Here is a 24,457-nt window from a genome sequence, read left to right as displayed (position 1 = left end):
ATGTGTTAAATAAGAATAATTAGTGTTTACTTTATATGTGTTTACTTATTGTAAAGTATTGTAAACTGTTTTTGTAAACTTACTAAACTAACTTATTACAAGTCTTTTCTCTCTCTCATTTATCTCCTGTATGCTCAGTGCTTCAGGCTAGTGACCATGCAAAGACTGCAACATGCCCAGTCATTCCCTGTTCAGGCTTGATCAAACCTGATAAACCAGTTATGGTAACCAGCATTTTCACTTAAGTAATGCGAGAAAAAAAAGGAAAACACCAGCACTGAACATCAAACAGTGGTATTCAGAATAGCTCTGCATTCTGCACTGGCTCTCCGTGATATCTCACAAGTGATTTGAACTGCTAGGATTTCTAAATGAGCCTCCCCCCCCCTGGAAGTTAGTACATTCCTAAATAAAATAAAGGTGCAGGTTTCTCCAGCAGTTCATTTGTCTGGATAGATTTCAGAACACGCGTCTGCAGTGAGGTGCCACAGTAGTGAGGTAGGAAGGACTTTTTCTTTTGGTGAAACAAAGTTGAGTTGATCTGAATGTTTAAACAGTTTTTTAAGTGCACTTTCTAATGGACACAATTGCTATTAGAGAAGTGTAATAAGTTATGTTTTTTTTTTTTTGCAGAAGATAACTGGCTTTATTTACCTTTAAGAGTACACACCCATTCAGTATATTGTAATTCTACTTTAGCATCTAATCAGATCTGATTCACAAATAAGGGGCAATTGTTTAGTTTAATTGTTAATAAATGGCTATTTACATAGCAACTAAATGTTGTTAATTTTTAATAGTGGTTAGTTAATATATAACAACCTATTTATAAAATAAATAGAAAGGCCAGTTAAAAAGCAAACATGAAGACTCAGGCTATGGATTTAGGGAATTCCATGCAGATTACTGTATGGCATTAAAATTGGGTTTGTTTAAAAATGTTGCTGTTTAGAAACTTAGATCAGGTTTTATTCAAGTGAGAAGTTTGAATTAATAACATCTTATGGGGCCATTTGAATTGTGTAAACAGTGGCAGGTCTAAACTCAGCAGCTTCCTTTTAACTCAGACTTGAAACTAAGTCAAGTAGAAGATTCTAGTAAGTTTTAGCTTGAGCTTTCTTGAAGGGCTTAAAGGACTGAGCTACAAAGATGAAAGAACTGAATCTATTTGGCCTGAAATAAAGAAGAATTGGGGGGGGGGGGGGGGCTCAGTTTAGGGATCATGTGTTATGAGTGGAAATGCAATGTACCAGTAAAAGGGAAAGTATGAAGCAGGAATTGTTACATTAGATCAGTTTTGACTAAAATGTATTTTGGGTGAGTGAAAGGCAACGTTACCTCAAAGTCATGAGTGCTTTTAATAAATACTGCACATGCTAACGTATGCGGTATGCATTAACTACAGCCTTGCATTTGAACTGTACTGTTACTTTGAACTGCTGTACACAATCTTGGTCTTAAAATAAAAACAAAAACAACAATTATTCTTATTTGCTTTATTGACCACAAAGAATAGGGCTGTGAAGCAAATAAACATAGTTAATTCATTTTTAAAATTCAAACGCTGCAGATGGAATATACTTTAAAGTCCTGCATGCACATTTTACATATTTCTAATATTTAAAAAAAATGTATTGATTCTGCACTAATGCAAAAATAAAGAAACACTATTACTGTATTCCTTATTGATCGCCTTGTGATCGCAATATAAAGCACACCGATTCTCTCCAAACAGAGAATATTGTATTTGTCATATAGATTTACCTTCCAAACATTGATAGGTTAGGTTGAGGGGGACTAAGAAATCCTAAAGATCAAGAATCCAGTCGCTAATTCACCAGTCACAAACACGAATTGCAAGTGGGTGGATTTCAATGTTTTTTTTTATTATTTTTTATTATAGAACACCCAGACTTACTGGTCATGTGTTTCCATTGATTCAGGCTACAATTAGCTGTCCTGGCATTTCTGTGATCCATCTCTATCTACCACTTGCAGTATGTTCACAAATGACCATTGAGACACCGGGAACCAACGCAGTACAAGAAGCTTGATAACATGGCGACTCAAACTGTGCAGCAAGATTGCTCTGAGCATTCTTTACACATTCGATTTAAATATCATGCTTAATTAATATTTCTTCAATGCTTTAAACACCCAGTATGCAGCTTATCTGGAGCGCTAATTATTATAATTAAAACAATTACTTAAATTGCATATGAGGGGCACAGAGATATAAATCGTCCTTAGTTTACATTACTCAGATTGTTTCCTAATTTCGTATTTTCTGCTGGCACGGTCTATTTTAGTTTGGATTTTCTTCATAGTAGTATGGAAAGTTGTTCTTTCAGCACCATGAAACCAAGCCTGGGAAAGTGATCATCAATATTATCTTGGTCTGGATCTGGAAGCATTAAAATGATAAATCTTCTTGATATGTGGACTGTAATGATAATTATTTTTGACATGTGGGGAAGAAGTAATAATTTGATGTAGGTTTCAAGATGATTATATCCCTTTCAATGCCCTGTCTGGACACTTTTATCTTAGTCCAGAACCATTTTTGCTAATTTAAAAAATATGGGAACTGCTCTAATGACCCATCCTTTTTCATATGTAGACTACAGTAATAATCTGGGGTAGTTTTAAGATATTCCTTTTTCATATATAGACTATAGTCATAATCTGGGGTAAATTTAAGACAGTCCTTTTTCATATGCAGACTATAGTAATAATCTGGGGTAGGGTTAAGATATTCCTTTTTAATATATAGACTATAGTAATAATCTGGGGTAGGGTTAAGACGATCGTGCTTGTTTTAGTGGCCGGTCCGTACAGGGAATGATCTTCAGTGCTGTGACTGGATATACTGTACATACTTTACCCCGATCACAGGGAAAATGAAGAAGCCAATAATGCACTCTTGAGAATGCTGAAATAAGTTTGAGTGCTTAGGAAATGTTTTAAAAACTGTCTTACCTTTTAAGGGTTAGTGGATGGAAAAATTAAAAGGTCACCAATTTCCAGCAAATTGGATTTGGCAAGAGATTGAGGAATTCTCATTAAATTTACTGCAGGAAATGTGACTGGATACCAACATGCAGTGGACTGCAAAAACTTGTGAACAAACGCCACACAAACCATATACTGTGTATGTGCTGTGAAATATAATACAATATTTTATTTAACTCATATTTACAGTCAACCAATTTTATTAGCACTTAGTGTTGGTTCTTTTTATCTGAATCAGTACACTCTTGAAATAGATGGGGTATCACAGCAACATCTGCCATAACACTGTCAATAGAGTGCAGGGCCGCCATGTTTGAATGATTCTAGCGGGCTACGCAATCATTGCTGAATTATTACCTGCCTCTAATTCCTTGAGGAAAGTGGGGTGTAAAACGTTGATATTTCCGAATACATTTCAGGTATCTACACAGAAGGGACAGCCCTTACACACAAGTGAGGAACCCAATACCATTAACTTCAGAAGGGGGTTCTGTATACACAGATCCCAGTACTCTCAACAACTCGGGCTAAAGAAAATTTCTCTAAATATTAAATAAATATGCAGTGCAGCACATCCACAGCAGCATGCCCCTGGGATAGGCGTCCCTCGTGGGAACAGTAAAAACCCAGTGGAATCAGAGCAGATTCTCTAGTTAATTAATTTAACTACCAAGAATGTTATACTTTAATAGCATGAAATGTTTACAGTTGAGAAATAAATGGGGTGGTTCAGTCTTCTTGGAAATCTTTCAAAACACGGTTTATAGTCATTTCTCAGTTTACATGTCCAGATTGTTAAATATTTTTGCAAGAGTACCGCAAGGATTATTACAAAATGCATCTTTCTACTGTGATTCTTCACTTTAAAATTGGGAGATCTGTTAAAAGCACTATCACTTAGGACAATACATGAGATGGCTGGTATTAATACCATAACAACAGCCATTATCCCAGCGTGGTCGGTCAGTCTGTATCTTTCTGCTGGCCCTTGTCAGTGTCAGTCGCTCACTATCTATCTTTCATTTTATTTTGTGTTTGTAATGTAGGCGGAACCCATCTTCCAAAGTAGTGTCAGATTGGTAGTTTATACTGTATGCTGTCAGGACCAGTACTTGATGTGGGCTTACACAACAAAAGGTTCACTTGTGGTTTTGACACGTGGTTTACCTTTTCAGGAAATATTTGTTTTTCTTGTTTTGAGAGGCTCCTTTGATGGTGTTGGTGATCCATCCAGAACTTGAACACAGCTGGTTTCACACACCCTGATCAGCACTTATCTGGGTCTACATAGTGTTACAAACGATCAAGTACAGAAGCACAAAACTAGTAGTATCAATTAAATCTGAGCACCCTCATAGCATTGCTGTTTATTATTATTATTATTATTATTATTATTATTATTATTATTATGTAATTATTTAGCAGACACTTTTATCTAAAGCGACTTACAGAAAAAAGTTTGAAAGTATATAAATTACAGGCAATACAAATGCAAAACAAGCACATATATAAAACATATACAAAATAAATAAAAAGGAAAATACAAAAAGATACATAAATAGGAATTTACAAATAAAGATTAAATAAGTGGGTTGTGAATAGAAATATCAAAACAATTATCCCAATCTAAATCATATAGTACATAGGTTATAGCAGGTAAAGCAATATGTTTATTGTAAACAATAATGTAGTGTGTTGTGTAACCATTTAGGACAGTAATATTATCAAATACAGTACACACTACCTGCCAACAATAATTATTTTTCTTGTGCGTATAAGTAGCTGGTGAGGGTTTTTTTTTAGTAAAGATGCTGTATGCTGTACATCTATTATGGGAAATCGCCAGACTGAGCCAAAACACCCCCAGAATTCCACAACATTAACACAGGCAAGTCAGAGGTTAGAGAAAAACTTCATTACTGGTAAAAGAGGTTGCTTCACCATTTACGTCAATTATTGTATTAGTTGCGAAGCCCTTGAAAAAGTCTTTAAAATGATACCAACATTATTTGTCCAGGTCATGCCTCATATGGAAAAATACAAGATACTGTAAAAAGCCTTCACAATGAGCATTTGTACCTTCAGACAGTTTCTCACCCTGTGCATTACACAGCACCTACCCTCAAACCCTTTCTGAATCACATGTAGGTTTACACCACAAATAGAGGAAACACTTCCCTAGAGTCAGGTCCCATTGAGCAAGAAATACCCAAGTGCCTTCATTTAATGACAATCACATGGGAACGAAAAACTACAAAACACATCCACGATGACATCACCTCAAGCACTGCCCCACACGACCACTTAGTTAAGCAACCTTGGAAAGTACTCTCATACTGTACATGTTCACATGCATTCTATACAGTGCATCAATTATCAACAGATGCTAGCTTTACAGAGCGGAGTTCAAATGAGTCAACTCGGGCCACACAGGAATTGAGTGTGGGGCTCAGACTAGCTACCAGCGGAAGTGACTACAATTCTGTCTCTTTGTGCTTATTCCTGCTTGTGACAAATTGTATAAACTCCTAATAACTGTTGCTCTGCTACTGAATTTATATAATTCTCCTGTATCAAAATCTACAGAAAGATTTAAAAAAGAATTCAAATGTGACTTTGCGTTTATTCCCCTTTGATCTATTTTGATTCTGGCATTTCATTATGAGACTGTAAATTGTAATATTCTTCTGATAAGCTCATCGCTGACTTATAAAACCTGGGTTCAATGGGAATGAAAGGGCTGCGGAGAAGTTGCTTGGGTTACACTTTATTCACAGTGCCGAAACTTAGAAAAGAGCTGGGGAAATGTTACCCCATATTTTACATTCACACACACTTTTAATTTGATATAAAAAGGTAGGCATTGATTGTTATTGACACATCTACAGCTATTGCATCACCCTATAGAATAAACTAATTTTCATATAAACTTGAATGAAACCTGCTGAATAATGCTACATACCGCTTTGTAGTTTTCTATATGCTTCACGAAAAACTATCAACGATTGAAAAATGTGACATTTTGAAATCTAACATGAAATACTGTACTACTATTACGGCTTCCGGTAGACTTTTGCGATACCATTTTGATTACATGATGTTAAATAAAAGATCTAAATTATATTCTTATAGTTTTTATTATTATTATTATTATTATTATTATTATTATTATTATTATTATTATTACGTCTAAATCCTAAAATTCTAGGCGATGCAAAACTTTTGGCTATAATTTGGAGTTAATAAAATTTGTCACCAGCACGTAGTGTACAAACTCTAGCACCAATACCCGGTATGAGATCACAGCACCTGTGTCGTGTCTTTCTGACAACCTGACACAACCTAAACCAAACGTAAGCAGAGTACAACTTCCACACCGCTGCACCAATGAGAACGTTTGAAGCTGGACAGGATTACTTCTTTACCAGAGGTTCTGCTCCTCAAGGGGTGAGAACTGCAAAGAAGCACAGAGTCTCCGACACGCCTCAATCAATGACATGACAGCCACTCCCTTGGGGCTGGGGTGTGGTAACAGACTAATCAGCTGAGGGGAACCGTAAACCTGGAGAACACACAGGTACAGAGCAACACACCTCACTGCCTCACTCTCCTTTGGACAACACAATCCTGCTAAAACCATCACACAACTTTAACTAGGAGTTCATTCAACTTTCTTTTTAGGGTTTTTATCTTCCACTCTTTTCACCTTTGCAAGTCTGAGAGGTAAATGGAGTTTTACTATCTTGTTTCACTTTGTGTAGTCTTTACTGTAGTTAATGGCTGTTCCCTGTTCCCTAGTTCCTTGTGCTGCATTTTCGAGATTGCATTGAAGTTGCTGTTGAAGGTAATGACATATGTTCTTCCTAGCAGGTTTAAACTTGTTGTATTTTGCAGGTGTGTTCACCTAAAGGGAGTACCGAGGTTGTGGTGTGTCACATTGCAGCAGTGTGTACAGTCAACGTATAATTTAATGATTTAATTTAAAGTTTCTACACTTTTGTGGTTGTATACTGATGTTTTGCAATGATTTTAAAACTACATACATGTATATTATTATTCCTGTTGAAATTGCATATAGTTTTCAAATCCTTCATTCAAATGCATTTAGCTAAACAACTGAGCGGGGGTGGGCACACCAGTATGTTCAGTTTCATTGTGCTTTAGGAATTTCAGTAATGTGAATACTGTGTGTGTATGGCGAGGAAGGGAGTGGGCTCACCTCTACTTGCATTGGACTCTGCATTAACCTCCACACACCCCCAAAAATACAAATAATTCAAAAGAGCAGTGACGAGGTAATGATGAGATTTTACATCTATGTGACCAAGGAATTTATATTTCAAAATTGAAAGAATAGATTTTTAAGTAAGAATGAGGGTATCGTGGACAGACAATGAATAAGGCTGCATTGAGTTTTTTTTTTTTTTTTTAATTTAGGTTATAATTTGATACCCTTCAAAATACATTAACTACACTGTTACTCTGCTGTGCATTTCTTACTTTATTTAATACAGAAACTAACAACAAAATAAATGTAAGTGCATGAAGTAAATATTAGTAAACTAAAGTGTAAGTTTAACATTATGTAATCAAATAATGATATTGCAGAAGTCTATCAGAAGCCATAATCGGAGTACAGTATTTCGAAATGTCACATTTTCCAATTTTTGTCAGTTTTTCATTAAGTATATGGAAAACTACAAAGCGGTATGCAATTCAACATGTCAACATTATTCAGCAAGTTTCATTCGACTTTATGAAGTAAAATGAGTTAATTCTATAGTGTGATGCTGATCTTTTGGCCATAGCTATATATGCTAGTGTGTCTACTGTTTTCAAAAGTTGTGAATTTATGTTGGATAAATAGGGATTTTTACGATTTGAGTGGGCCAAATCAGTGAAAATAAAGAAATAATAACTTGCAAAACCCGAGCATTTTTTGGTATCAAAACAGAAAATAAAAGGCCTAGTTACTGTCTCTTACAGCAGTCTGAAAGATGACATTTGCTACAGTAATTGTCACCAGGAAAACTGCTTCATGAAGATGCACACATTGTCCTGACCTGTGGGGTTTATACTGCAGTTTCATGAGAAACGTCCTGACTCACTGGAAAGCAAGCATTCACAGAGGAAACATACAGGATTTCCTGTTCGTGCTCCCAGTCCATCCACTACGCATCACAGCTCATAGGCTGCAGCGGGTATTGCCACAACACATCCAGATATCAATCTGGAAAGAGCATGCACTAACCAGGTTTAATATGGAGTTGAAGGGTGGCAGTATGCAGAGCTGACACTCTTTAGAGACTCACCAATGCAGTGTAACAGTAGAGCGTTTCCCATGACTGCAGCCTATGCAGATCCCATGCTTTTTCCTCATGCTTCCCTATTCTTAATGAGTTTAATGAGTTAAACAGTCCTGAAAGAGTGATGGTTTCAATGGGATTTGAATGTAAATCTGATTCCTCTGAGGTACTGCAGAGCGGAATGGCATTCCACAGGAAATGAGCAGCAATAGAGCAGACTGCCATATACCAAGCATTGCAAGGTTCAGTAGAGCACTGTAAAGCATGGTAAATAGTGCTGTAGCAGAGGAAGAGCACAGTACACTGCAAATGTACCTTGGTAAAGTGGACACACAGACATGCTTCTGTGTTTCTGTAGCCAGCCATTGACGCATTATACAGTGTCATTGGCATATGGGCACCTATTGGTCCGCTTCCTCCATTATAGAGGAGAGTATATTAAATATACTGTATTATAATGACTAATTACTGTAGTGGGAGTAGTACTCATATTTAAATACTACAAATAAATACTATAGCACACAATTCATAATGTGTTTATGGTACATTCTGATTAGATTTTGTTTGCTTTGCTCTGCAACTGAACATTGTTTTGCAGTTGTTTCAGTGGTAATATTCTCAAAGGGAAGCAGCTGTTTTAAACATATCTGAAATGCTGGTCTACAACTTTGGCATCTCTTGCATCCCATTAAAAAGAATAATAATAATAAAATATTCCATGTCAGAAAAAAAGAAAGTTATATATAAAAAAAGCACAGCACATCTGTTAACAACATCTGTACTCAATCCAAACAAATCAAATAACGTAATGGAGCAGTCCTCCTGTCTTCCAAACCTGTTATCCTTGCCATGACTTTTCTAGACTGTATCACATACACGTACAATGCTTTACCAAGTATTTGCCGTGCTATGCTGTTACCACGGTAAAGCAGCAAACTACTAAAGGGGATACACGACTGAACCTGTGCAATCAGGCATCATTTGGGACTGGAAAATTGTGCCGGATTAGACAGTGTGCTGGATTACAGAGTTACTGTAAAAAATGTAATACTGCACCTAAAAAAGGAAACAACTTTATTACTGTACATGCAGGGGACTATTTTCATCGTGACTAAAGTTATGTTTTTTTAGGCAATTGTAATCAAGGCTGTAGTCCCGATTTATTTAATTAGGGGGTTAAGCATCTAAATCACTTATACTAGTCTAGATGACTAAATTCTCTCCTACAGGTAACATTTGATTTAGAGGTGTCAATGTAGGTGTGATTTTCGAAGCCTGTTGTCACTAACGTGCTCATTGACTGGGCTGAGAATCCACTAAGGTATGCTTTACAATACATAGCTGCAGCCCCCAATACAAATGGAGAGTCTGCCTCTTTTGGAGAAAATAAAAAACAACAGAAAGCCTAATTGTCCACCTGAGAAAGTAGAAATACTTGTTGATGCAGTTCTTCATTTATATAAAACCTTCCTGTGATGATACACAAAACAGGATGGGATAACAGGTTGTTGAACCACCGCAATTGTATGCAATTATTCTTTTGTTTTTTGTGACAACTGTAGTTTTCGGAAAGCATACATATTTATTCACGCGCACACAATTTTGGAAATGGTAGACTGACTTATAGCCGAGTTATCACTGATGAATCTTTGATATGGAGGATATTTTATGACAAAATGAAAAATAAATAAATAAATAAATAAATAAATAAATAAATAAATAAATAAATAAACATATAGACATTTATTTATTTATTTATTTAGACATTTATTTATTTACATTTTTTTTTTCATTTTGGCATAAAATATTTGAAAGCCCCAGTGGTTATCTTCTCTGCCACAGGAACAGCAAAGCCGCGCATTGTGGAGTTCTCCAGATCCTCTGATAACTCCTCACGTCAATCTAATATTGCTTGTGTATTCTGTCGAAAACCACTAATAATCTGATCATCTGTTAAAAAAGGTTAAAAAAATGAATACGGGGTCTGCATAATCTAGCAAAAGGATACCTTCTCCTTATTCTCCTTCTCTCTGCCTGCACCACAACCACTTCAAAAAATAAATCTGCCATTCTCGCTTTCAAAAGGGTAGTGAATCTTTTAAACAATAGCGACTGAAGTTACACCAAGTAGAAGCAGGTGTAACTCGGAAAGTCCTAAAAGCCTAATAAATGCACGTAGGGGTATCAGCTAATTTAACTTGCTGTGAATAACTAAAAATAGACGGACAACTACATCCCACGAAGCACCTAAACTTAAGCCCCTTTCACACTGGCATGCTCTACCGGGTCAGAACCTACCCGGGTCGGGACCTGGTGTCATGCGAGTCAGGTACACAATTTCACACTGCTTTTGATAAAGCAGGGTTGACCTGGGTGACAGACGCAAGTGCTGGAAGCAGTATATTACGGAATCTTTTCAGAATGTCTGAAACGGTTTGCCTTGCGGATTTGAATCCGCAAGGCTTTTGATAGCTTATTGTGTGGACATTTAGACATGTATTTGCTGTTCAACAGCTGCACAATTCAGAATGGCGCCGGTGGAACATGCGAGCATATATGCAACGTCTTGCTTTTGTATTTGTTTGGTTTTTTATTAGTTTTAAACTTGGGGGGTAAAAAATCACATGATTCGGTAACCGGATTGCACAGTCAGATTTACATTGATTTTTGGCTGAAGAAATGATGATGGATTCCAGAATAGGTTCAGTATTGTAGAGGGCATCACACCATTCATTTTAATAGGGATTTGGTCGGGACCCAAAAATCATGCATGATTTCACAGAATTCTGGTATGTAGAGGGGCTGGATTTGCTGCATAACATATTCACAATATTAGAACTGCATGTAGTTGTGCAAAATCAAAAGGGTTCTTTTATTTTTGAAAGACATTGTAGTGTGGGAGATAGGGGTTCAAAGACTCCACAAATACCCAATCAGTGCTTTTCCACTGACTCAATGTCCATGTAATCATGTGACCTCAAACTGGAAGTGCAGGTAGCAGATAACCTCAAGGACTGAGAAGTCCTTTATTTATTAATAACTGCCACGAAAGCAAAGTGTGGTACATATTAAGATTTTCTGGAATTAATTTAATCACTAAAAACATGTGATCATTCTCAAAAACTTAATCAAGCGTATTCCTTCCTGTATGATATGTCACAGTTGCTGTCTCCACACATTCCAACAACTTTCAATAAGCTCCCACTCCTTTCTCAATCTGGCAATCATATTTTTTTTGCAGCTGTTCCATGATCTGAGCGATGTCTTCATCTGCAGAACCCTACAAGAACCAGAGGTACTGGGAGCTGAAGCAACAATGCAAAGAACACAAGCAGCTTTTCGAAGACCCAGAGTTCCCTGCTACCAGTGAGTCGTTATTCTACAAGAACTCCCCCCCTGGGATTGTGGAATGGAAGAGGCCAAAGGTAATGTGCATTTATATGGAATAATGAAGCCGCCGAGCCCGGTTACTGAAGGGATATTACACGCTACCAGTATTAACACAAGCCGAAGGCACTGTAATCGTTCTCAAGGTAATCAGGTGATGTTGCTCAGGTATTTCATTTATGCAACGTTTTCGATGTAAAAGATTGTGGTTTCTTTTATCTACGGTTTTTAGACATGACTGATCTAGTGAGCTTAGTGGTAATTGGTCCAGCGCAGGTACAGTAGTATCCTCAGGTTGAAGTAGACAGCGCTGCAAGGATACAGTGCCTTCCGTAAGTATTCACCCCCCTTGGACTTTTCCACATTTTGTAGTGTTACAACCTGGAATTAAAATGGATTTAATTAGGATTTTTTGTCACTGATCTACACAAAATAGTCCATAATGTCGAAGTGGGGAAAAAAATCTACATATTTTTCAAAATTATTTACAAATAAAAAACTGAAAAGTCTTGATTGCATAAGTATTCACCCCCTTTGCTGTGACACCCCTAAATAAGCTCTGGTGCAACCAATTGCCTTCAGAAGTCACATAATTAGTTGAATGGAGTCCACCTGTGTGCAAATAAAGTGTCACATGATCTCAGATTAAATACACCTGTTTCTGGAAGGCCCCAGAGTTTGTTAGAGAGCATATCTAAACAAACAGCATCATGAAGACCAAGGAGCTATCAAAACAAGTCCAGGATAAATTTCTGGAGAAGCACCAGTCAGGGTTGGGTTATAAAAAAATATCCCAAACTTTGAACATCCCCCGGAGCACTGTTAAATCCATTATTAAAAAATGGAAAAAATATGGCACAACCGCGACTCTGCCTAGAGAAGGCCGTCCACCAAAACTCAGTGACCAGGTAAGGAGGGCATTAGTCAGAGAAGCAACCAAGAGGCCAATGGTAACTCTGAAGGAGCTGCATGAGATCCACAGCTGAGATTGGAGAAACCGTCCATGGGACAACTATAACCCGGACGCTCCACAAAGCTGGGCTTTATGGAAGAGTGGCGAGAAGAAAGCCATTGCTGAAAAAAACCCATATCAAATCCCATTTGGATTTTGCCAAAAGGCATGTGGGAGACACAGTATACATGTGGAAAAAGGTTCTCTGGTCTGATGAGACCAAAATTGAACTTTTTGGCTTTAGCGCAAAACGCTCTGTGTGGTGCAAAGCCAACACTGCTCATCACCCTGAGAACACCATCCCCACGGTGAAGCATGGTGGTGGCAGCATCATGTTATGGGGATGCTTTTCATCCGCAGGGACTGGGAAACTGGTCAGGATTGAGGGCAAGATGGATGGAGCCAAATACAGGGAAATTCTAGAGGAAAACCTGTTTCAGTCTGCAAGAGACCTGGGACTGGGGCGGAGGTTCACCTTCCAGCAGGACAATGACCCTAAACACACAGCCAAAGCTCCACTGGAGTGGTTTATAAACAAGAACCTGAATGTCTTAGAATGGCCCAGTCAAAGCCCAGACCTCAATCCGATTGAGAATCTGTGGCAAGACTTGAAAATTGCTGTTCACCAACGGTCCCCATCCAACTTGACAGAGCGTGCAATTTTGCCAGGATCCAGATGTGCAAAGCTGGTAGAGACTTACCCAAAAAGCTCACAGCTGTAATTGCTGCCAAAGGTGCTTCTACCAAGTATTGACTCAGGGGGGTGAATTCTTATGCAACCAACAAAGGTATTTTTTTTTTGTTTAATTAACTTTTGTGTCACAATAAAAAATATTTTGCACCTTCAAAGTGTTAAGTATGTTGTGTAAATCAAATGGTAAAAATCCCAATTAAATCCATTTTAATTCCAGGTTGTAACACTACAAAATGTGGAAAAGTCCAAGGGGGATGAATACTTATGCAAGGCACTGTAGTGGACTTAACAAAACCAAGATGTGTCTTATTAATTGTTTGGTTTAACCATAGAGTAACACGGTTTCAACAATTATCTGAGATGCATAGTTTTGTTCTATTTTATTTTTTCTGTACAGGATGCGCAGACACATATTGGTGCTTTACTGAGATTGGAATTCTGAAGTGAGCTTGATGGAACTTTTTTTTTTTTTAACAATATTGATGTGTCTAGTGTAATGTGGCTCTAGTAGCAGGAGCAAAGTTGTTGTAATGTAATTAGTTTTTAAATAAACTGATAATTCACTGGCAACTATAAAACACTCAACAGTCAATTTAGCTCCATGCATACAAGCTTCCTCCCTCCTTGAAGCGTTCAGCCGTCCCTCCATTTCCCTACAAAGGGATATGAATGCCACATGATTCTTTTTTTCCTTCTATTTACATTGCAGGTGGTTTATCTACCATTAAGTTATTATTTTATGGATACTGTGTTGTGGAAATATCACTTTTATAACTGTATTGTACCTGTCTTTATACAATACCACATTTCAATCCTAATTAAAGTGACATCTGGTACTTTCCTGCCAGGAAATATGTTACACCTGCACTTCCTAGGTCATTTCGTCTCAACAGTGTCTTCAGGGTCACGCATCTGACGGGCTACATAGCATGACCCTCATTAGGAGAAACAGCTGGTTGGTTACTGAAAGTGGGGACAGTTTCATCCTCCAGGTGAAATGATCATGAAAGCGCAACACTAAGTTGGCAAACAGATGTATTGAGTCTAGTTGTGAGAGAAGCTCTCCTGGCACCTTCCATTAGCATCATAAGTCATAAACACGATTCAATCACGTCGAGTGGAATGTTATTATTTATTAAATTGTGGGAAAGAAGGGCGCAGTGGGATTCGGAGTCCCCTCTGGAATAATTCAGAACTCTTGAAGATTTTGTTCTTAATTCCACTTGTGGATGTACTGTATCACAGAAGAATGTTAAAGAGTGGGAAAATATTTAGAAAAGAACCATCTTTGAGCCCCACACTGTGAGCAGTGAACAGGGAGGGCAAAGACTTCCTCCTGGGGGATGGAGCAGCCACCCAGTCTGACATTTGGGGATATAAACCAAAAATCTACACCGTTCCAGAGACACTTTTACAAAATAACAGCATTGTTGAGTGCCAGCACCCTTTGCATTTGAACATTATTGCAACAGCATGCGGAAGAATTTATGCTTATAATACTGTTAGTTTAGTCTCTACATCTTCATCAGAGTAGTTTCCCTTTTGAATTGGTTTTCTTGATACATTTTTCTGGCAGTTGAGCTTTGTATGATTTGTAACAAATATCCAAATATTCAGAACATATTTTATGTCAAAAAGTCTGCATAACAAGTGAATAATAATATTAATAATTCCATGACATAAAACACTATAGGGAGGGCATGCATATTGGGAGAGCAGACGGAATTACTGTATGTAAACTATGGATCGCAGACAGCAAAGAAAGATTATGTAAGTTATTCTTACAGCAAATGTGATACTGGAAAACGTTCCTACAGATTGTTGCTAACTAGCATTTTTTTTTTTTATTACAAACCAAGATGTCTTTGTTCAAATAATAAATTGTGCAGTGAGAGCCAAACTCCGTCTAAGGTCTCTAGTACGCACATTTGGCACTTCTTTGTAAATAATAAAGTGTTCCCTTTTTCTACTCCCTAAAAAGAAATTCTTTTTTAGTCTGTCTAGCCAAACTGGCAATGCTGGTAAATTAAATGTGACTGTTAGCTAGGGTCAGGAACAGGGTATTGATTTAGCCAGACAAATATGTATTGCCCCTGGAGGAATGAATGCTTTTCTCTTTTTGTTGAAAGTCGTTTCAGGAGTGATGATAAGCAGGTTTGTCAGAGGAGTGTTGAAGGGTCTTGAATGTCTGTTCTCAGACAGTGCCCAACACTTCAACATGCACAGTAAAACAAACCCCTAGGAGAATCCCCTTCCAAGAACATGCCAGCCCAGAAACTCCACATGCTCAAAGTGAAAGGCACTTTACAATGATCAATTACAAGAAAGAATTCCCTTCCACTCCCCCTCTCTGATAAGATGTTTACTCAAGGTCCTGTGGACACTGGTGTTAAACTGCCTGGTTCCCGTCCTATACAATCTTAAACTGGGCCTTTTAAGTATAAGTGAAACAAACGTTTGTCTGTGGCTCATATACCAAGCATGGTCTGGCAATGGTTAATCATCGTGGTTATTCAGTGCTGAGCATGTTAATACTATAGTTCATGAAATGAATGGGCTTCTCTTATTGACAGCTCACTTCACGGCCACACTTCTCTGACTCTCCCTTCTCCGCCTACCTCAATCATGTGATCCCAACCCAATCACACATGCCACCGCTCTAACAATCCTCATGTTCAGTGAAACGTGACTGCAAACAGGGACTCATTCAGCAGGGGATTCCACTCAATTATTAACATGACGGTGCACACCCAGGCTGGATGAAGTATTCCTACAGCAACCACATCTGACAACCTTATCCCTCGTTGAGAACTTGTTACAGCCGTGCTGCCCAAACGCACATCTGAAAACAATATAGAGGGTATCCCCCTGTCACTTTACAGAGCAAAGCAAAATGTTGACTTGTAATTTGGAAATAAGAGGTATGTGTTAACAATGCCGGGCTGCATGGGGTCCTACTGTACAGCACTTTTACCCTGTTGAACATGTAAACAGATTTACAGTGTGTGGAGAGGCTGAGGGAGCTCTTGGCTCTGTTTAGCCTCCTGTTCCAGGCCATGTGTCTGCAGCATTAATAACTCCAGAGCTTTGCTGTTGTAGTTGTAAATCTTGCTGTTCAAATATAAATGTGTGGCAAGTGTTTTTCTACAATACCAAGGACTTTAGACTACAAATTACAACTTTTCACTTTAGAGCTTTGAAATTCAAATAAATAAGTACAAACCATATCCCAACAGCTCCCCAGTCTCTTGCTAGACTTCGAGTAGAATTTGCTATAACATTAATCTGTTGACAGATTGTGGGCTGAAGAGACAGTCCCAAAGACAAATACATACATAGCAGAAATACATGAGCTTGCGTGCCTCTTTACCCCACCCCTTTGTGAATCTGAAATGTAAACTCATGACCAGATTCTAAATGCATAAGCACCTGTATCTGCTAAATGACATATTGACTTTTTAAATCTGATGTTCAGGACACCAAGTAAATCATTACATGCAGAATTTATTTGTTCATAAGTTTCTTAAAATATTAGCAAAATATAAAAAAAGTATGGATTTTATTAGAGTATTTTACAGCACTGTAAAATCTTTCTGGATTTTATCAACCACATGTTTTAAGGGATAGACCGCGGATAGGTGGTTGATGCAATCCAGGGTAAAGATAAGGATTGGATATGTAGAAGGTGTGCAGCAGGTTTTTTTTTATAGTACAATGTTAAGCATGCCTTCTTTTAATCACATACAAAGAGAAATGAAAGCGTATGTTATATTGATGTTTTGTCTTACATTGTTATGGACCTCCTGATGATTGCTTTGGTACTGTAGGTTCAGTTTCTAACATTATAGATGTGGAGCAAGGCCATATTCATTTGTCTGTGGAGCCATATACCAAGCATGGTCTGGCAATGGTTAACCATCATGGTGGTGCAACGCTGACCGTGTTAATACCGTAGTTCTTGAAACAAACATGGTGTAACCTAATTTGAACATGATACACATAACTGGGAAAACAGCAGGTAGAAATGGTGTTTTTCTCCAAAGCAAGTTGGCTGCTTTTCATCACTAATAAGTCTTAATAGCGGAATGACCCACAACCCCCCCCCCCCCCCCCCCCCCAAGTTGTTTTCTTTGCACAGCACTGCACTGTGTTATTAATCGTACTGTTGCATTCTCCTGCAAAAACATTCAGAGCATAGATGCAGGACCATTAATCATCATTTACACAAACAGGTCATGATTCCTCAAGCTGTGTATGTGACAATACAAATTAAACTGGAAAGCTTCCAGCTGAATGGTTATCCCTGTCTATAAACCTACATAAGGCATGTAAAGCAAGTAGCTTTCTGATGTCTTTTGTGATGTTTGCAAGAACTTGAAGTGGTTCTGTTGATCCAATACTGAGTCATTTTTTTCTATCTGTCTGTGAGCTTGACTGGAAAATTCCATCTGCCTAGGACTCAACAGACTTCCTCATTCTGTTCAGATCATGTGAGGAAGGACACTGTGACCAGCACAATAGAAAATACGAAATAAAAGTTGAACATGCTGTTTAAAACAGCTTCATAGGGGTTCAAAAAGTACTGTTGTCCTTTTTGTGAGAATGGCAGTAAATGATAAACTCAATCCCTGAGGGTTTGTGTGGTGTGCAGCCATCATCACTAACTATGGTCCTCTGCTGGGAATTCATTTTTTGGAGTAAAAACACAACAACATACATTTGACCCAGACTGGTATAGTAAATGTAATAGTTCCCTTGTGAAATTAGTTTAGACGGTTATCATCATTTGGTTCTTTTTTTTTTGGCAGTCTTTAGCTTTTTTGAAGTTCTGAGATTAAATGTGTGAACATAAAACATTCCAAGAGGTTAAGATTATAAAGACTGACAGGATTTTGGCAGGTAACTCTAAAGATAATCTCAAATGGACCGCTGCCCTTTTACAACAAGGGAGGCTTAGATGTTTGGCAGCACCAATGGTTGCTAGATGATTTCTATTCAAACTCACTTCAAACTGTCAGCAAGGAAGTGGAGTATCACATTAATAGACCGCATCACTCACTGAACGATATTCAAATATAGCAAGCTGTGACTGCCCAGTTGACAGTTATTAATAAAATCCATGGCTATTATGCTTCGGCAACCACTTTTTCACATAGCTTTTATGTTTTGCATTTTTACTTAAAAATAAATAAATAAAAAAAGAAGAAGAAGAATGGGGCCTTTTTGTGCTCATCTCAGCAAGCTGAAAAGAGAGACAGGAGAGAGTGCCCCTCAATCCTGATCTGAACACCCACTGCCTGCCATAAAGTCCTGGGCCTCTCTCCAGCAGAGATCCCTGTATGTGTCAAATATTCTGTGGTTTTAATGCTGTGGACTAATGGTTAGAACACCAATCAGGATTTGAACCCAGATCTCCAGTTGTGAATCAGCCCACAGCTCTACAGAGTCCCCCTAAAACCGTGTTTATACAAAATCTGAAAGCATTAATCAAAACCTTTTTTTTCTAACCTAAACTGTATTTCTTTAAAATTATTGAAGAATTGGCATGTGCTACATTACAGACACCTGATTAGATTAATTTCTGAATAGAATATTCCTTATTCACACTGCAGCATGTACATGGCACATTACAGACAACACTGCAGCACCCAGCTGTATGCCCTATCAGTGTATTTATATAGGTATGCATGTTTCCAATTTGGATATTTTGTGTGCATGTAACATGTAAAAATGCATCCCCCCCATCAGTTTCACTACAGAGGGACATATATTTTCTCAACGTATACGTCATGCATCCACAATCAGTTTCAATGTAAAGGGATGGAAACTTCAAGGCATGGTTAGGTAATGTCAAGAAATGCACCTGGTCTCTGTTGTAATGGAGAAGCTCCACCTCAAGGGCTGTTCCTTAGTTAAGTGTATACTATTTTGTTTCTGTACAGGAGATTTCTGATAACCCCCTGCTGTTTGTGGAGGGAATCAGCTCCCAAGACTTGAACCAAGGAAGCCTGGGAAACTGTTGGTTTGTAGCAGCCTGCTCCTGTCTGGCTCTCAAAGAGGATCTCTGGCGAAAGGTAGGCTCACCATTGACAATGTTCATTTAGGTACCATAATCCAAGATTAGAGCTAATCAGGGTCTGTGAAACTGACGTTTGGCTTCTTAACCAGTAACCAGTTGCTGCTTTTCTTATGACATATTCTGCATTCATCATGTGACTTCTATTGGAAGCGCAAGACATTTTACGGGAGCAGTAATTGCTGCACAAAAACAAAACATAAAAAATGCATGTTTACTGTGTGTCTTTTATATAGGACAATGTGAAACCTTTGAATTTATAATCATTTATATGTTCTTTTCAGGTGATCCCAGACAACAAGGAACAGGAATGGGACCCAAACAAACCAGAGAATTATGCCGGGATCTTCCACTTCCAATTCTGGCGTTTTGGGAAGTGGGTTGACGTGGTTGTGGATGACCGTCTTCCGACCATCAACGGTGAACTGATCTACTGCCACTCAACTGAGCGCAATGAGTTCTGGAGTGCACTGCTGGAAAAAGCTTATGCAAAGTACGCTGGCTAACTTTTCACAGATATTTTCAGGAGCATATTTCTGGTCATGCAGCTCAGTAAGAAAACAAATGCATTTTCTCAAAACTTGTCCTTGCTCTAACTTAAACATGCATACAAAACATAAAATGTTATTGTTTCTCGCATGCGCAAATCAGTCTGTCTTTATTGTGCAGTTACATAGCGCTTCTTCCAGTTTCACCTGACGAAAATGCAGCAGCAACAAAGCGAACAAGACCAGATACTGTAATGTAAAACAGTTAATCATTAAACAGTTTTAGATACTGTGATGTATTTTTTTTTTTAAATCTGTGATCTTTAGTTGCTTTTGTGCATTTTCATTTGCAAGTGAACTGTGACATTAGGGCCTTATCGAGCACTGTATTCTGCAATTTTGAATACTGACTTTGGATACTGTTTTAATTCTGGAAACTGTTGGGGTTTTTTTAAACAGTGTCCACAGTTGTCTCTTTTGGCAAGTACTATTTTCAGAATCATATCGTTCTGAATTAAAATACTTCTTCTGTTGAAAATATAGTACTGTACCAACAAAACCACCTACAGTACATCTAAATGAAAGCCTACTTATTTTAAAACGCAGTCTTTTCAGCTATATATTTTTGACATTGTATCTTTGGAATGGGCCAGAATGAAATAATCAGATATGCGTTTAACCATCACTGCATTTTATAGGGTTGGATATGTGAGTGCTGACTGTAATAGGACTAGTCTGAAGCCTTTACCTTAATAAAATCATAGCAAATTGTAGTATAGCATATTGAACCTGGTGCTTAAGCATAGGCAAGCTCAGTAAAGAATGGAGAGGTACAGTAAGAGACATTAAAACTGTGTCAAACTATTGTAAACGCAGAGTATAGTGATGTGAAAAGCATTGTAGAACTGAAGAATTGCTGTTACAGTGTTACAAGGGCAGCCCCAGCTCCTGCGCTGTCATGTGTGAGTGACCCCTCTGTTCCTCCAGGCTCGCTGGCTGCTATGAAGCCCTGGATGGTGGCAACACTGCCGACGCTGTGGTGGATTTCTCTGGAGCCGTGGCTGAGTCCATCGATCTGGAGGCGGGCAAGTACGCAACAGATATCCCACAACAGCTCAAGTTATTTGAAGACCTGCTGAAAGTCAACGAGAGGGGAGGGATCATCAGCTGCTTTATCAAGGTGTGTGTCTGTACTGCGATGACTACCATAGTGCATCACTCACCTTCTACTGTTCATTCTGCAGCAGGTCGCAGTTGCTTTGCTAATTTGCTAATTTATTCTGCAGAGAAAGAATATGTGAAGCTTAGGGAGCAATGTGGTATGGGTGTGAAGAATGTGAGTTATCTTAACTAATGTATCCTTCTTCAGCTATAAAAGTTTAGCACCACCCTATAGAATGAAACCAACTGAATAATGTAATGCTCCTTATAGATACAAGCACTGCAAACAGGATTATTACACAATTTCAAGCTGTCCCTTTAAATGATCTGATTGCCAGCTTTAAATCCATTCCATGCTGCTCATATAAAGGTCCCTTGAGGTTTTGACTCATTTGCTGTTTCCAGTGACCTACAACAATCCAGCAGGAATTAGAAGCTAACAGAAGCAATGTGCGTTTTTGTTTAGACTATTGCATTACATCCATTTAATAAAGAGCTATGGGCTGTCTGCACTCTCTTAGCACAAAGAGCCATGAATCAGTTATTGAATTGTTTAATAATGACGACTATTACAAGCTCATAAAGACACACATAAACACATACATGCTTTTGTATTGCTTAAGAAATGCTGAGCACTGCTTTAGACAAGTAGTTTTCATCTATTTATACAGATATAGGAAAGACAAGTCCAATCAAAACAGCAGACCATTCTAACTTACAAATCTTTATACCAATGTCAATTTGTATTTATTTGCCAGTACACGACACACAATCTATTTAATTATCCCAGGGTAGTCTTACTGGGAAGTTAGTAAGGGGTGTTGCTATAAGCCACAGCTGGATATTTAGGAGGATGTTAAAGGAATTCCCCGGTTTGCATCAAACCACTTACTGTATTTTCACAAGTTATTCCAGGATAACCACATATCCTGGGGGATGCAAACCAAATGCTCAACCAAATTACACGATCAACTCAACTCCTTACTGATAAAAGAGTTAATCCCGCTTTCTGAATGTTTGTTGCTTCCTTTTTGATTGTGTGAGTTGGTCCCTTGACTGTGCTGCTGCTGCTGCTTCTTTGTAAATGTTTCCTCAGTAAGTGAACTCCTTTATAAATGTGTGTAAAAGTGAAACACCCAGCCGTGTCTCAAACTGTACACCCGCCATGCTTCTCAGGCAACCTCACAGTCGGAGGTGGAGGCTCGGATGAGCTGTGGCTTGGTAAAGGGTCACGCCTACTCGGTGACAGACGTGCGGAAAGCCCGTCTGGGTCAAGGGCTGATGTCCTTCTTCAAGGCAGAGAAACTCTTCATGATCAAAATGAGGAACCCCTGGGGCAAACAAGAGTGGAACGGGCCGTGGAGCGACTCGTGAGTGAATTTGCACTTTGGAATGAGTCATTCTTCCAATAAAAGGGTGCTGTAACCTTTGGTAGCAATTTAGGTTACAGGGCATGGCTAGACTATGTAATTAAATTGTAATAGCGGTTCATTCAATGGTAACTATTGTGTAATTACAGTGCATGGAATATTTACTTACCTCATGTAATTAAATTGTAATTACACAGTATATGCTATTTCACCAGTAGTTACTTTATCAGAACACATTGGTTGTTACCCAGTTATTACAATGTTATTACATGGCTATGCATGCCCCATATTCTACTACACATTGTGTTCAGGGCAGAGGCTGGGTGCAAACTGGCAACCCTGTGCACTGCAAGTGAGCGTCTTAACCACAATGCAAAAGGCTCCTGGATTCAAACACGACGCTGGAGAATGAGTGATACCTGCCTATAGCAACAAGCCCCCACAGAGCTAGAAACCTGCGCTGAGAGATAAAACAAAGCATGGAACAGCAACAATAAAAACATGCATCATTCATATTCATAACTGCTTTCTAAACTGAAGAATACACACTCATTCTTTACAGAGCATTGGCATTGTACTCAGGTTGCCTTTTTGCTATCCCAATGTTCAGCTCTGTTTTAGCTAAACATCTTTTTATTTTTTGAACTTGAACTACCGTTCCTCAGTATTTTAATATACATGTGCAGTAGATGTGTTGGGTTGACCTTCCTCTCACTGTCTTCTTTTAGCTCTGAAGAGTGGGAGAAGGTGGGGAGCAGCGAGCGAGAGAACATGGGAGTCACAGTCAAGGACGATGGCGAGTTTTGGTGAGGGTTTTTCACATTTGAACTGTGCATTCCATTTGAAATAGGACTATGTTCTCATAAATCATCAACCCACTTTATTTAAAGAGGAACTAGCTTCATCTATCACTTTAATTGCATTTCACATTTCATTCTCCAATATTGAGTTATCATCCTTCTCTGACTCAGACCTGGATTTGAGCTGCTTGGAGCTCATCTGGAGAATCCGAAGTGCTGGCACTGAACAGCCTTCCTCATTCCATTCAAATCATGCAACAGCGTGACCACAGCATTGAAGTACTGAAGCAATCTAAATGGCATTTGAAACTACTCACTCTGCTATAGTGCTGGTAACCCGTAATAGATAATCGCCCCTCTTCAAATACATGCTGTATGTTTTGCCAGTGTATTTAAACCTACTTCCAATTAACTGATTTTCCTTATTTCCTTCAGGATGGCATTCGATGACTGGTGTAAATATTTCACTGGGGTGGATATCTGTCGCCTCATAAACACCTCCATCCTGAGTATTCACAAGACCTGGGACGAGACGACTCTGCAAGGCTGCTGGACCAAGCATGCTGATCCCCTCTACAACCGCTGTGGGGGCTGCATGAACTACAAGACCACCTTCCTGCAAAACCCCCAGGTCAGCCAGCCAGGGCCCTGGCAAGGGCTAAACCAAGGGTACCATTGCTGACTGGGATTGCTTCATGGTCACTCATGGTATAGCAATGACTGGCTGTGATGTACAACCATGTTCTGAAATGGCCTGACATGGTGTATGAGTTGAACATGGTTTGACTGTGGTGCCATATACCAAGCCTGGTCTGGCAATGGTTATCCATGGGAAATCAAAGCTGAGCATGTTAATAGTGCATGGCTTAACCTCTTTTAGACCCAGACAAATATCTGTCGGAACGTGGAGGTAGAAGAGGTCGAACTATTTTTTTTTCTCTCCAAATCAAGTCAGCTGTTTTTCATCACATAATACTTTAAGTCTTAAGCGCTGAATGACTCACAACCCTCCCAAGTAGTTTTCTTGCACAGCACTGACTGTGTTATTAATCGAACTAATACTGGCACTGTTACAGTCAGCTGCAAAAACATTCAGAGCATAGATGCAGAACCTGGAGAACACTCCCATTAATCATCATTTACACAAACAGGTCCCCTTAGTTCAGCTTCGTTCATGGTTTAATAGTTCATGGTTTAACATAATACAACAA

General features: G+C 38.6%; 1 protein-coding gene across 2 annotated transcripts in view; it reads left to right on the top strand.

Annotated features, from left to right (window-relative positions):
• Nucleotides 1–303: 303 nt before the first annotated feature.
• The window catches only part of LOC117963331 (calpain-5-like), a 31,992-nt gene continuing 7,838 nt past the window's right edge, over nt 304–24,457 (top strand). Inside the window, exons 1-8 of one of the 2 annotated variants that reach the window (XM_058989038.1) lie at nt 304–498; nt 11,560–11,743; nt 19,294–19,425; nt 19,712–19,920; nt 20,903–21,095; nt 22,253–22,446; nt 23,175–23,252; nt 23,682–23,877. In XM_058989038.1, the coding sequence (XP_058845021.1) occupies nt 11,579–11,743; nt 19,294–19,425; nt 19,712–19,920; nt 20,903–21,095; nt 22,253–22,446; nt 23,175–23,252; nt 23,682–23,877 (1,167 nt within the window). In that variant the 5' untranslated portion in view covers nt 304–498; nt 11,560–11,578. Of the gene's footprint in view, nt 499–6,568; nt 6,736–11,559; nt 11,744–19,293; nt 19,426–19,711; nt 19,921–20,902; nt 21,096–22,252; nt 22,447–23,174; nt 23,253–23,681; nt 23,878–24,457 lie in introns of those variants that run through there. The other variant, XM_058989039.1, reaches the window with a different exon arrangement.

The sequence above is a fragment of the Acipenser ruthenus genome, chromosome 16 (genome assembly GCF_902713425.1).
Source record: "Acipenser ruthenus chromosome 16, fAciRut3.2 maternal haplotype, whole genome shotgun sequence".
NCBI lineage: Eukaryota > Metazoa > Chordata > Actinopteri > Acipenseriformes > Acipenseridae > Acipenser > Acipenser ruthenus.
Note: the sequence above shows the minus strand (reverse complement) of the source record. Positions and strands in the feature narration are given on the sequence as shown.